The following is a 15,391-nucleotide window of genomic DNA, read 5'->3' on the forward strand; positions in this document are numbered from 1 at the left end:
GTTACATCAGCATAACTACCATTTCTACCCCAGAGATCACATGATATGCACCACTATTAATTTCCAAGACGTCTTTAAGGAAAAAAAAAACAAAGCAGTTTGCATTTTTTAATGTAGATCAATGAATTTGATAAATGTGTTCAGTTTTCATAAGCCTTTACCTCCTCTGTCCTTAAGACCTAACATGGCCAAATACCAAACAATCAAGACAAAGATTATTCAAAAAGGTAAATACTTTAAAAGCGTTGTCACAAGTAACATTAAGGAAACAACTTTGTGAGAGCTTAACAGCTTCTCATCTGTGCCAGGCCAGAGCTTTACATTCAAATGGTAATATTTTGTATAAATATTTTGGGAAAAATAAATAATTACAGAAATTATCCCATCCACTGTTGGGGCACTTGTCAGCAGAATACATATGTACAATTTTCTGAGACTGTCCTTTAGCAGGGTGTCCTTAGGCTCAACTCTTTTTCATATTACAGTATGCTGCACAGTTTGCAGCTTGGAAGTTTAAACCCGTAAAATACTGAATGGAAAAATGGATTCACTGGGGTGAATTCCTAACTCTGTGCACAGAGCTGGTTTGCAGATGGTATTGGTAATAATACCTGTTTATGCTAATGACAGTAACTTTTCATTAGGCTGTAATTTGTTCATCTAAGATGGAATTACATTCAGGGCTTTTTGACTGAGAACACTGCTGCTTTTAACATTGCTTTTCCTCTCGTGAGGGTCACCACCAGCTTTCAGGGCAGCACAGTATTTTACGTGCTTTACTCCACAGCCGGGATTGCAGCTAATAATTACTTGGGAGACTTGCACAGATGAGCGCCTTGTTAGCCCTGAAACAATCACTGCAATGAATGCGGTCATTAGTAAGTCAGCTAGTGCACTTCAACCAGCAAACTTCTAATTCTGGCGCTTTCCGGGATGCTGACGGTTGCACCAGGCCGCCGGGCCGCAGTTTGGCCAGGCAAGGGCCGTGGGCACCACGTGGGCCAGCGGTGGCACCAGGCCACGGGCCGGCAGGCTACAAAGAGGCACGTGCGGCCTGGGCGGGCCCCGGGGGATGTGGACCTGCGTTACGGGTCGCCCCTCAGCTCCCAGCCAGGGGCAAACACTGGCAGCTACGAAGGGCGTGAGGGCTGGGCCCACGCCGCCGGCAGACGCCGGCCCCGCTTCAGGGTCACCCCACGCGGGGTCACCCGGGCGAGGGGCGACACCCCCCCCCCGGTGCCCCGCCGCCGGCAGGGAGCCGCTCTCGGCAGGCCCCGGCGCTGCTGCGGCGCGCGCGACGGCGAGGCCGCCCGCCCGACCGGCGCGGACTACAACTCCCAAGGTGCTGCGCGGCGGCCAGAGGGCTGCGCGGTGACGTCAGCGGGGCGGGGCCTGCGTGAGCGTGAAGCGGGCGGGCGAGAAGGACGTAAAGGGGTAGAGCAGCGAGCGCGCGGGGTGTGTGTGTGTGTGGGGGTGGGGGTGGGGGTGTCGTCCCGGAGCGAGCGAGCGCGCGCGCGCGCTTGAGAGAGCGGGAGGGGGAGGCGCGTGCGCGGCCGTTGGTGCTGCCGTTATCTCTGCCCCCAACGGCGGAGCGGCCTTCCCCCGTCGCGCGCGGGGGCGCCGAGCACGAGAACGAGGCTGGGCCGGGGGTGCGACGCTGTGGAGGCCATTGGCGGCGGCGGGAGCCGGCCGTTGCTCCGGAGTTGAGGCGGCGGCGGACGGTTAGGAGGTCGCCGGCGCTGCCCCGCTCCCGCCTCCATGGGGCCGGCGGGCTGCTGAGTAGTTACCCCTGCCCCGCCGCCGCGATGAAGTGACAGCGGGCGGGGGAGGGGGGCAGGCGGCCGCGGTGCCCCTTGGCGGGCTGTGAGGTGAAGGGCGCTGCCGGCCCCCCGGGTCGGCGGGTCCCGTGTGCGTGAGGCTCGCCTTCTGCGCGCCCTGCCTCCCCGCCGCCGCTGCCGCCGCCTCCGCCGCCCCCCCGCTGGCCTGCTCGTTGCGGGTGGGAGAGGGGGGAAGGCGCCGGGCAGGAGCGGGTGGCGGCGGCGGCGGAGGAGGAGGAGGAGGGGAGCGGCCGCACCATGAACTACCAGCAGCAGCTGGCCAACTCGGCAGCCATCCGAGCCGAGATCCAGCGCTTCGAGTCCGTGCACCCCAACATCTACTCCATCTACGAGCTGCTGGAGCGCGTGGAGGAGCCCGTGCTGCAGAATCAGATCCGCGAACATGTCATCGCTATCGAAGGTGAGCCGGTGGCCGCGTCTCGGCCGGCACCGCGACCGGGAGGCTTGTCGAGAGAGGGGGCAGAGAGCGAGGGCTGCTCCTTGCTTTCCCCGCTCTTGCCTGGCCTGCAGGGCACTCGCTGGCGCATTGGAAGCAGCTGTTGTGCCCTCCTGGCTGCCTTCTCTTCCTCCATCTCCTTCCTCTCTCTTTCTCACCCCCCCCCCCCCAACCCCTTTCCTGCTTCTTCCCACCTGGCACGGTTGTTTGGGGCCATTGGCCCAGTCCCCATCTGTTCCTTTGCCCTGAATGCCCAAGGTGGTCCTCAGTGCACATTTCCTTCATAACCAAGCAAGAGGTATTTGTCGGGAGCGTTGCTGGAAAGGGGCTCTCAGCGCTGCAGAGAGAAGTTGTTTTTGCTACTTGCTAGCTTTACAGGCAAAGCTAGGACTGGGTTGAGGTAAAAGGATGATGCTTGCTTGCTTGCCTTTAGAAGGGTTCGCAAAAAGCGATATTTTTCCTTGCTGCTCTGTTCCTTTTCTCTTGCAGCCCTTTAAAGTATGGGTTCCGGTTTAGAGGTATTAAGTAGGTAAACAAGATGTACAGCTGGCTTACAGAGCATAGTCTATGCAGTGGTGTAAAGGCACAGGTGTGAAGTGTCAGTGTGGAGATAGCAGGCTTCCAGGTTTACTTATATGGGTCTGTCCCTGAAGGAGTGTTATGGATAGACTCTTAGGAAGTGCATAGTAAGGAAAGATTGTTGCTATTGGGAACTCTGTAGATATTTTTCTTCACTGTCTTTGGAGTTAAAAGGAGCAAACACTTTTGGCCAAGAACGTATGTATTAAGATGAATTTTTTTTTTTGAATTATTTGGTCTAATAGCTTATAAAGCTTTGTGTTGTAAGCCTTTGCATTTAAAGTAGTCTGCTGCTATTTTGGGGAGGGTTCAAGCTAGCATAGTGTGATGTACAGCATCTGAAATAGAGGGCTGTTTAAAACCACCTTGTTCTGTTGGCTTATCTTGTTCTTAAATTATATGTCTTGAAGTCCAGCTGGAATAGCTGCTGCTGAGATATTGTAACTTGAAGGACTGCATTACTCAGCTTACTCTTCAGAAATACAGCCTAAATCGACAGATATGGTGTTTAATAGCGTTTACATTTGGGGAAGGGGGAGCCCTCTCGGGTTTCCTGTGTAGCAAGTCGTTGAGGCGGGCAGCACCTGTCACGTGTTAAGGGGCATAGTTTGATACAGAGGCTTTGCTGGGGACTAAGTATGCTGTAGAGTTTTGTGTGTATTCTCTGTGGTACTTGCTGCTTCCTTCAAATTATAGTGGGTGGTTGTCAGCTTCTGAGCCCCTCCTGGGAGTGCTTTCCTCTCCTTTCCTCTCCACTGAAGAGATGGAAACTTATTGATCTGTGTTGTGGGAAGGAGTCAGCATGGGCACTGCTCTTCCCTTCTCATGTACTGCTGATGTTTGGACTTCTGCAGGATGGAAAATGTCCTTCAGCAGAACATATATATGTATGTATTTTTTTTGTATTAGTAGTTAATGCATATTTACATGGTATAAATATGATATTTCTTGAATAAGATGCCGAGGGCATACTGATTCAGCGGAGTTTGTGTTGAAGGGAGAGGAGGATATGGAGCAATGTATGTAGTTATTTTTATGGCATGTGACTTATGTTAATCTTTTCATCTATTAATGCTTTGTTGCCTACCTGTAGTTCTGTTCGCCTATCAATCACAAAGGCTTTAAAACTGAAATAGTGGATGGCAAATGTGCTTCAAAAGCAGAGTTCAGACGGTGAGTAAAATATTTGTAGAAAATGTGCTGTCTAACTTGCATTGGACACTGAGTCATGAAGCCAGCAGATCTGATTCATGACAAAGATTTGCCTGAAAAACAATTTATTTTAAGTCTTCGCTGTTCTCAAGGCTCTTCAGATAACTCTGAATATTCAAAAAATGGCATATTTTAGCAGGGAAAATAATCCAGTTCCTCTGGATTACAACTACAAGTTGTATTCTTTGCAAGGCTTCTTTATCTAACTATTTCCCACTGGTAGCAGCTTTTGAACCTATGTAGTAACTTCATATAGCATAACTTATAATAGTGTTTTGCTGCTGTTGAAATCCTATAAGTCTTTTTATCTGAGCTACAAGGAATTTAGCAGTCTAACAATACTCCCTAAATATCTCAAAGCCTTTTGAGTTCAATGTATTCAGCCTTTTCCTTCATGGTGAGAAATTGGGGTGTAGGTGGCATGCAGCTAACATGAGAAAATGTTAAGCAACTTTTTGCTCAAACAGTTTCTTGAAGCAGAAAGAGAACTAAATTTTAAGGAGAAGAATAGAGTCTTGTTAATTTAACCTTAGGTCCAACCAATACCTGCTCCTTGAGTTGTTAGAATAATATTGTCACGCCCCTTTTGAGCAGGATGCTGATCTGGAAGAGAATGCATGTGGAATCTGAAGTGATTTGAGCTTATGCCAATGAAGTAAAGACACTATTAACTTATTCTCAGAATTTCTTTTTCAGTAAAGAGCGTCATTAGCTTAAAACTTTTTTAATAAAAGGCTTCCCAACACTGTTTGGACTTTATTGTGGATGTAAACTCTGGTTCTATACAGGCTTTCAATTCTACTATAGTAGTAAACATCTTAACACAATTGCTGGACCAATGGTTACTGAAATAATATGAAAATAAACTGGTCTTTCAGCAGTAACAATTCTGTATATTCTAGCACAAGTTGGATATAATCTGAAGAGAGCAACTGCCAATAGTTCCTAAATTAGTTCCTAAAGTGACACCTTGATATCTTTGCAGGAAGACTTCTTTCCTTCTATTATTTGTAATTAGATGTGTTATCAGGTGCAGCAGTTCGGGGGGGGAGAAAGCTAATGAACTAATAACACTGGATAAAAATTTAAAAATTGGTTACTTGCATTTTGCTGTGTGTTAAAGTCTTAAAGTCAACAATTTAAAAACATACACTTCCATTCAATTTTCATTAAATCACATAAAATAGCCAGGCAAATTTAAATGTCATTTACAATGTTAACTATTGTAAAAACAAACAACTTATCTGTGCATGTTCTGTCTTTCATGAGCTTAGTTTCACCAACAGGTATAGTGATACTTGGTCAGTATTCAGCAACTCATACTTCAAGTGTGTAGTACGCGCAGGAATGGGGAGAAAAAACATGAGTTGAGTTCTGTAGTCTTGAAATTGCTGAAAACATCTTGGATTTTGAAGATACAGTGATGTTAGGACAAACATGCAAATATATAAGGGTAAGAAATGGCTGAATGTATCTTTTTTATCATCCCAAACTTAGACTAGAATTATATTGTTGTAAAACTTTTAAGTATGGTGCAAAACCAAGAAAAAAAGGGAAGCAACATGAAAATTTCTAGTTCTTCATAAAGGAATTTAAAATCAATCTAACAGTGTCAATGTCATCTTAAGCTCTTAGTCTGTAAAAACACTGTTGCTAATTTACTTATTATTAACAGGCACGTAATACAGGTAGTGATGTGTGTGAAATAGTTTGCTTTTTTTTTTTTATGGTGGTCAGCCCATCAAAACAGATTTTGCTTCAGCTAGCACTGCTGCAGGTATTGAGCATGTTTCTCCAACTGGAAAGAGGCAGTGAAAACGTAGCAACATGTCCTGAATCCTCTACTAGTAAAACAGGCCTGAGATACTGACTTCTGTGTGACCTGCAGGTAGTTACAAGACTTTCCCTCCTTCCTTCCTCCTGGTTTCTGGCCTATGCTTTTCTTTAATGTATAGGAAAGATTTTTTTTTTTTCCCTAAGAAAGGTTTGTCGCCTTAAATCTCATGGATGCACTACTAAACAGTATTCGGTTATGAATGACTGTGACCCAGAGCATCTTGTGATTTCTGTTCTAATTTTTCTTTTGGAGAAAACAAAGATGTAAAAATAATGTCTTGTGAATGTGAGTTTTAGGTGGAATTATGACTCTTAAGAATTTCCTTCAGTCTCAGAACTTGAGAAATAATATTAGTCTTAGAGAAAAGACAAGGTCTGTATGCTTGGAAAAGACTTGCTCAAGGCAGTGCAAAGATCCAGATGCATTGTGGGAGAGGGTGGGGGAAAATGAGAGAAGATATAAACCTTGCTTTACTTTTTTCTTGAGTCATTTTAAAAAGTACTATTTCTTGAAAATGAAAAAACGTAGGGTGGAGCTGGAAACACCATTGGAGTGCACATGCGCTAGAAGAGGCTGTCATTAACTGATACGAGATTCCGTGTTGGTCTTATTAGCTGTCATGACCGTTCTTTTCTTGAAGTCCTCTAACTTTGCTACTCCTTTAATGCTGATACCAAGCATGGTAGAGGGGCAACAGTATAGGGGAACTACATGTTATAGGAGACGGTATACTCAGTTTTGGAGTTGTTAACAGTAATACTTTTAAATCTATGTTGCTACTGAGCTATGAGGCAGAGGAGTTCACCATGAAAAATGAACATACTGAAAAGTGAATTATAAAGGCATTGATTCCTGCTGTTGAATATAAGACTACAACTGTGTGTTCTTGTTTGTTTGTTTTTCTGTTTTACCTACCTATTTTCTCCTATTTGTTATGGTGGAAAAATGACAAGCACATCAAAGATGAGCCTTTTTTGGACTTTCTGGGAATGATCGACACTTAGTTGAAAACGTGACTTTTCTTGAATTTGGCAGCTCTATGGTAAGAGGAAGGTGGATCACTGCTGTAAAGTGCCTCCTTCTCATAATGTGAGCCTTCCTGCAGGCATGCAAATAGTTCATGGGAAGTAGCAAAAGCTGACTGTAGTGTAAGACTTGAAAAGGAATATGGTCATTCTGAAAACTGAATGCCAGTTACTCCTACTTACCTGTTTTGCTGAAACAGACTTGTATCTCCAGTATACAAACAGATAATTAAGTCAAGCTCTTCGGGAGTTGGGGTTGGGAGTATATTATATTATTTAAATACATCAAAAGAATGATGGTATAGTTCAGCTACTTAAGCAAAAATGAACAAAGCTGAAAAAACAAGTGTTACGTAAGGCAATTGAATTGTGGAACCTTGATATTGCTCACCGTATTTAAACTTGTGTTATCGTTGTGCAGTGGATCAAGCTGAATGACTTGAGGTGATAAAACAATCTCCGAACATACAAAGATATTCTGATTAAGATGGGTTTGGGATCTGAAAAGGTTTAAAAATGTCTGGGAGGCAGCCTGTGGCATTGCAGCTTGTAACCAAACAAAAATATAGCTTTGTTTTTTCTTTTTAGGTCTACAAAGTAATTAATTTAAGATGTGGAAATTTTGGTGATGGAGTCTCTACTCTTAAAGTAAAATTCAGTTCAGGACTAACCTTTTTTTTGGAGGCAGTGTTTAGGGAACAATCTCACAGCATGGCCATCTATGCTGTGACAACAGAGCACACTGGGCGTGTGCTTCCCCCCCCCCCCCCCCCCCCCACCGAATTAAGTTCATGAAGGATTAATGAGATTCATTCAGATGCACTGAATCTGAACAGTGAAGTATTTTCTCCATATCTAATGCATAGGTGCATTTGGATATATTCTGAGCATGCACATGCATAATAAGTATTGACTTACACTTAGACAATGATTACTGCTTGATTACATGTATGAGCCCATGTAACATGTTTGGAACAGTTATCTTAATGCCTTTTTCTGCAGTGGCTATACATGAACAGCTTTCTGTACCGAGTTCTGTATTAATCTAGCTAAAAGGAAATATTTCCTTGCTGCGATTCTGTCTTCCTGTCTGTAGACTTTGGTACAGACAAGTCTGCTAAGTGCAGTATGTTTCGTAGTATTAATGTCTAGTATCAACATGGAAAAGCATTTCTTTTTCATGAGGAAGGTGGTAAGCTTCAGCATTTGAATAACCACGGAAATTCAAATACTTGTCCCTAAGTTTACTTGGATGGTAAACTGAAAGCTTCGTTCAATTGTAATGGTGTCTTACATTACTGGACTGTCTTATTCCAGGTGAAAATGACTCTGTCTTCTGGATTATGAGTACATATTGATTTTTTTCATTGCTATTCTGTGCAAAAGCTGCATGGTTAAATATCCAGTGCTTACTGAGTGAGTGCATAAAAGTGACAAATCAACAGCAAAACCTTAAACTATTAACTTCTGAGGATAACTTTTTTTTTTCTCTTCTCCTGAGGCAAAGAAAGAGACATGCTGTGGATCAACTGACGTTGTCAGAACAAATGTGTTGTGACACTGTAGGTTTTGTAAGGAGTGTGCAGGACTTCTCCCACCATTTGCTTTGGGGGATTAGTTAAAGCAGCATGCAATAATGCTGAAATAAGAGTTCATGCTGTTGTGTATACAGATCATGATTTTTATTTCTATTTAAATTGGCAAACAAGTCGTACTTCCTAAGATGAGGTGGCACTCAGCAATGCAGCAGTTTCAGGCTTTGATTCTGTTTGGCTGATCTTGGGCTCTACAGAAAAGAAAAAATACACTGTAGCATCAGTTCCTCTGCAGTGTACTTTGCTAAGGCCAAACTGGCAACTGCAGTTTCTTAAAGGTGACTGAGGCGCTCAAATTGAGCGACTTCACCGGGTTTATTTTCTAATAGGGTATATTATCCAGTGCTTTAGGTATGCATAGCCTTAGTCTGTTAGCTTTACTACATGAAGCAAATGGTTTTAATCTTGGGTCATATGTTTTCTTGATGCAGAAATAGGATATACTTCATTAATTGCAAATTTTTAAGTGGTGCACTTACAAACATACTGTAGTGCGACAGTCTCATATGAAAATAAAAAGTACTGGTTTTTTGGAGCATGATGTCGATTAGGAATACTGCAAGGCAGATGAAGAAACTTCTCTGCAAACTTCAGGAATACACCATTCTCTGTCTTATCACAACTGGGAATTGGTTTTGCCCTTACCAGTAAGCAAGCCAAAAAGACAAGAGTTGAAAATTTTGGCAAGTCAATGAAGAGACTAGGTAATGTAAGCTCAAAAGATCTCAGCAGCTGAAACTGAGAACTTATTTGCATCTCAGCTTGTGACCTTCTGCTAACAGTGCATTTAAAACATCAATTTTTGCAATCCTTAGTTTTTATATTAAGGTTAGTCTTTCTGCCCTTCAAAACATGACTTTACAATATGCGTGGAAAAAATTTAAAATGATTGCTTGCAGTCGATTTAAATTACAGGGGATAAAATTCTCCTGCTTCTGAGCAAGAAGGTATTGTGGTTTTGATAATCCTAACTGCTTTGGGAATAAGAGGTTTATCTTCTGTAATATTATTTTTTTTGTCCCTGACCTTCTTTAAGGTCTATTTGTACTTGGTGGCACCCCCATTGATGGAGGATTGTGGTTAAACTTTTTTTTGGGTTCTAACTTCTCATTGTACCATGGGATAATCAAGCAAAGACGGTGCCAGACACCTTGGCCACAAACTGTGGGATGCTGATCACACATGATTTGAAGGCTCCTGAGAATTTTCTTCCATCGGCTCAAATGTAGTTTTATGAATGTCACCTGTATATGGAAAGAGATCTGCATGTGGAACTGAGACACTAAGTTATGAAATAAAAAGAATACATTGCTAGTGCATTCAGTGACCAGGCTGACTTGTGCCAGCTGGGCACAAGTAGGTGCCCACCTTTGGGAGAGGTGGTGGAATAACCTAAAAGGAAATACTTGAATTTTTCTTTTTCTCTCTCAGTACCTTTATAATAGCACAATTTCACAGTTTTTATATCTAATTAGATTTTGCTTTCATTGCTTATGGGAATTTTTTATTTCAAGTATTTTATACATGAAGAATGCATCTGCTAATAAAATCTCTAAGGTGTTTTGTTATATGTCAAAATCTTTGTGCAGGTTAGTATTAAACTTCTTTCTTGGAGAGTTGTGTATAAAAATCTTCAGATATACAAGGGAGGGTGCCTGACCAAGTTTAAGCATTTAGTTTTGAAGGAGCAAAAAATATAGAACTTATTTAGGATTAGCTATTCTGTTAGTTATCAAGCATTTCATTGCTAAGTTTGTTAGTTATACTTAACACACTTCACTAGCAACATTCATATTCATAAATTTAAAGATTTTAAGTGATTAGTATTGAGCCTTGTTGCTGTCCTGAAAACTTTAAATGCAATGAGAAGGTACAGTTGAACTGTCATCATAAACTCTCCAGCTTATAGGTAGAGAGATGAATAGCTTTTTGAGTGATAAGGCTAGACTTTTAAGAGCATCTTAAAATCAGGAACTCTTCAATTTTTGTCCGTGTGTATGGAATGACTTTTCAACTCTGTCTTCTGGACCAAGCTTTTGATCCGAAGTTGTTTGCAGTTAATTGTAACCTTATCATATTTAGGAATTGGAACAGAAGTGCAAGTGTTGCATGAATCCTCTGAGTACCCTTAGAAAGAAGGTAGCAATGTGGGTTCTTTGGCACGTTCATGCTGGCAGAGAACATGATTTTTTAGAATTTTTTTTTTTTAAATTTGTAGTTCCAAAGAGGAAATGGAGGCATTTTTAGACTTTCTTGTTAGTAGGCTATCTGTAGCAATGCAGTTGACTGAATTCTTAAGTTGTTTGGAAGTATTTAATGTCTCCCTTTTAAAAAGTGGTTGGAAGCAGATGCATCACTTAACCAGTATATGCAAATTCAATCTCAGTAACTCTATTTTAGTATTCCCAATAATATCATATTTGGAGCCTACATAATGCTCCAAATGAAAGGGTATTCAGATAATAGTGCATTTCTAACTCGGTGAACAACTTTTTTTCTTGCTACTTAAGTAACCTCCAGTTAACCACTTAAGGAAGCAAATACTAAAACTACAGGGTCAATAGTGAGACGTGTAATTTTAGTGTCTTATTTAGTAGCTTTATTTGCTTACATGGTAGGCTAATGAGTATAATCCTAATGATTAGACAGCTATTTTGTTTGCTAACTTCCCCTTCTATGCTTAAGAAAATAAATACAGGCAAGCAAAGTGACTTTTAAGATTACAATAATTTAAGCTACTGCTTTAGCCATATTGCAGTACTTCATACTTACCTATGAGAAGCTTCAGACTGAAATTGGGTGTTTTTTGTTTTTAGATTTTTGAGAGGGAGGTTGCATTGATTGGAAGACATTGAAGGGTTGTTTGTAGCCTAGACCAAATCAATGTTTAACATAATTTAATTTGAAACCTGGAGGAAAATCTATTTTTACTTGAAGTTGGTAGTGATTATATTTTCTGTTAAACTAAAGCTGCAAGTGGTGTTCTTCCTCTTAGGACATTTTCTGTGAATTTATAACAGTATATTTGTTTTCTAGCTCTTCTTTTGGTAACTATCCAGAAGGAGAACATGGCAAGAAAGTCACAATTGCAGGATTTTGTAGCATCCTGTAACTTTATTCTAGCTACTCCGTTAAACAGATACAGTGGTGCAAGACACTATTTTTTTAAGTTTTTTTTTTCCCCACTACTGTGACTTAGCATGCTCAGTATAAAAGCCAGAAAGCCTACATTTTAGGTATCACAGCAACTGAGTTCTCTAGGGGAAATATGTTAAAAGCATGACACTCGGTGGCTGCTAAGGCAGCAGACTATTAGTCATTTAAATGCACACAACTTAACTTTCCAAATGTTTGTGTATCTGAGTTAACTAATTATGAACCAGAAGTGAGGCTTTTGTATCACTTGGTCAGTAACGTGAAAAAGCGGTCTTAGCACCTTAAATAAGATGTTTAGCATATGAATATATATCAACATTGAAAATGAGTGTAGCAACCAGATGTTACACTTCAGTAGCATATCTATATAAATGTTATAGTATTTGCTTCGTGTTTTGATATTTCTTATGAAGCTTTTCATTATTGAAAGATAGCTTGTACACACAATAATACTACTTAGAGTAACTGCAGCATGGCACTGGATATCAGCTCTTATTTCCCGTTAGTGTCCTGTGAAAATAATTCTATTTGAATATAGAATCACCTGTCAATCTAGTAAGAATTAATCTAGTTATTTTAGGATACTGAAATGGCAGTGTAGCTTAGGAATAAAATAATCAATGTGCTACTGTATTCCATGCTACCAGAGACTGCTGCTCTCCATGTGCTCTTAGGTGGAGTCCTAGCCTGAAGGCTTGGAATACTTAGCAGATGTCTCAAATCAAAACTGCATTGCCTTTGGGCTGGGTTGATAGAGGTCATGAACTGAAGTTATCCTGCATTTCTGTAGTATCTGTGTGCCTGAAGGGTGAAGTATGGTGTATGGGAATTTCATGTCTGGATAGAATGATCTGGTTTTGGTCTCAAAAGTCTCTGTGTGCATAGAAAAAGCATCTTTTTTCTCTGCTCTCCCCGTGGGGCCCCCCCACCCAAGTATCTGTGGAACATAGCTTCTCTCAGGTGGGTAGCCTCAGCCATAAAAGGTTAGATAGTGTTTTGATAAAACCAGTTTTTCATCCAGCAGTGAATTTCCTGTAAAATACCAGCCAAACTCAGGAAAATTCACCCTAGCTAGGCAAGTGGGGAATGCCATTAAGATATCCAAGGCTCTATATGGATTGTTAAAGCACAAAATTGAAACCACGTCTCCAGGCTAGGGTTCCAGGACTTCCATGTTAACTGCTATGGAATATCTAAAATGTACATCCCCAGATAGTTAGAGGGGAAAATGTTAGAGCTACTTCACTCCATCAAATAAAGGATCTAAAAGTTTACCCAAAGCATAGGAATGACTGCTCCTGACTTTGCAGTTTAAATCTATTGCTTTCAGCTAGGTTAGCAGGTATAAATTGATGGAATGGTCCCTTTTGCCCCCCCTTGCTTCCTACAGTGTTGTAGCCAGAATTAGTCATTCAGTAAAATTACTTAAGTGATTTGAAGCTTTTTTAATCATTTCAGTGTGTTGCAAAGACTATGATCATCTAATCAGCTTTCCTGTGGCAGCTATTGTAACCCCCCGTAGCTTAGTGAAGACAAACAGAAAAGCCAACTGTAGTAATAATAATCTAGAGCATTTCTCATCATGGCTTGGCCTACAAAATTACCTATATTCCTTTCGGAATTTTGGGATGACTGCACAGGATTCAAAAATTATATTGTTATTTATGGGTTGTATGGATTGCATGCGTGATATTGGACTTGTGTTTCTCCTCAGCTTAAAGAAACGTAAACCTTTGTTGCTTTGTTATTTTCCTCTCCCTCTATGAGGGGAGTTGCAGCATAATAGAAAAACAGCATTCAGCATCTTCAGCCTATTCCTTTGCATCTGAGAAGGAAAAGTGTAAGTCTTTTTTAAATCTTTTGAAGCCTATTTGAAGGATGAGGTAGGATTTGTATGCAGGTATTTGAAAGGACCGAGAATTAAGAAAACTAGAAATGATGGAGAAATAGAGCGTTAAGATAGCAAATGGGCAGGGAAGGCAAGAAAAGGTCAAGTGTAGCATGGGAGAGTGCTGAAGCAGTTGGGATGTTGGTCAGTTGCTAGACATTAGAAGCTGCTTTGACAGCCTAGAGTATGTATGTAACCCAGTATGATTAATTTTACTTTTGAGCAGCATAATTGAGGATGTTGAGACTGTGTTTTTCAGTTTGTCAGTTAGATACAAAGAGGCATTTTGATCCTGTTCTCAAAATGCTTGATTTCTGGAAAGCTTATTTTTAATGCCGTGGGATTATCCTGGGACAGAAGATAGACATTCACTTCTTTGCAGTGCTTAACTTGAAGGGTAGATGGCTCTAATGGTTGACCTAATGTTTTCAATAAGATACAAAATGATCTAAAAAGGTAATGAACACCTATCCCTGGAGATGAGGCTAACCCAATTTGGCGGTTAATATAACACAGCAAAGCTCCTGTTTTTTCATTCTTAGACCAGTAAGACTGGAAAGAATATGAAATCAGTAGTGCAGAGGAAAAAAATGGGAAAAAGGTCTTTTGAAAACAAAGCCTTTAGTAATGCTGAAAAAGTATGAAGTAGTCATTGAGCTGACATTGGACATTCCTCTTAGATTTGCATCTTAATGTCTTTTCTGTTGTAAACTTAATGTAATGATGTGAATTAGACTTTAGTGACTAAATGCTTCATGATAGGTAAAGATTAAATAATAGCTGATACTTAGGTCACAGAAAACTATTGCGGCCTTCATGCTACTCATGATCATCTTATTAAGGAGACCTGGTAGGTATTTATGCTCAGGCAAAGGTGATATACTCTTGTAAGAACCTGACAGGTTGGTCTTAATAAGAAATTAGCAGATGTCGGGTATATATGGAAAAAAAAAAAAGAACCAAAAGTAGAATTACAGCTTGGAAAAACAATAGATATGAGCATTTGATGGCAAAAATTCTGATAAAGCAGTTGCTAATCCATCTATAGCATTCTATTATTAATTGTACTGTCTCTATTTCTGACTAGAAGGTTTTACTGATTGTATTGCTAAGGGTACATGTTTCAACTATTAAAACTAGTAAAGAATTACAGTGAAGGAAATTCCTTTTTCGAACATGAAATCAATGATATGGTAGAGTTTAAAATGGATTTATAGCAACATTTTGTTAGCTTTTTCAGTGCACATTAAAATCTTAAAACACTGTGTGGGTTTTGTGTATGTATTTTTGAGTTTTGGGGTTTGTTGTTGTTGTAGCACTTGTGTGAGGTTGAAAGGCTTCTGAGCGTCTTTGGGCAAGCTCCTGACCCCTTTGCACAGAATCGTGACAAATGACAGGTAGCTGCTCTGTATTGCATGAAATGGTCATGCGATGTCATGTTTAACAGTGCTAGTGCTACCCTGACTATGAAGAAAATCTCCAGCTGCAGTCTTAATGTATGTGGGACTTTGCTATGGGAATGCTATTGTGTGAACTGAAACCTATAGGTTCACCCTTTGAGTTGGATAAACAAAAGCAGGCAGAACTAGAAACTAGTTGTGGAAAACTATTCCTGTACCCTGTGGCAACTCATCTGTTTAGTCCCATTTTATTACTCTTCTCATGCAAAAGAAGATTCTAATTTTAACTTGTGTTAATTAAGCTTAAGAAATACTTTATTGCTGTGGGATTGTGGCAGTTAATAGTATTCAGATGTATAACAATACGTTATCTTGCGTATAGAAGGATCTTACTGTTGACTCATCTTGAAAAATTAAATTTGAGC

General features: G+C 40.9%; 1 protein-coding gene across 5 annotated transcripts in view; it reads left to right on the top strand.

The window, feature by feature from the left end:
* Window positions 1-1,934: 1,934 nt before the first annotated feature.
* The window catches only part of AGAP1 (ArfGAP with GTPase domain, ankyrin repeat and PH domain 1), a 403,925-nt gene continuing 390,468 nt past the window's right edge, over window positions 1,935-15,391 (top strand). For 2 of the 5 annotated variants that reach the window (XM_068947772.1, XM_068947774.1), the window contains exon 1: window positions 1,935-2,238. In XM_068947772.1, coding sequence (XP_068803873.1) covers window positions 2,076-2,238 — 163 coding nt within the window. In that variant the 5' untranslated portion in view covers window positions 1,935-2,075. The remainder of the gene's footprint in view (window positions 2,239-15,391) is intronic. The other 3 variants (XM_068947773.1, XM_009685790.2, XM_009685792.2) reach the window with 3 other exon arrangements.

The sequence above is a fragment of the Struthio camelus genome, chromosome 6 (assembly GCF_040807025.1).
Source record: "Struthio camelus isolate bStrCam1 chromosome 6, bStrCam1.hap1, whole genome shotgun sequence".
NCBI classification, from domain to species: Eukaryota; Metazoa; Chordata; class Aves; order Struthioniformes; family Struthionidae; genus Struthio; species Struthio camelus.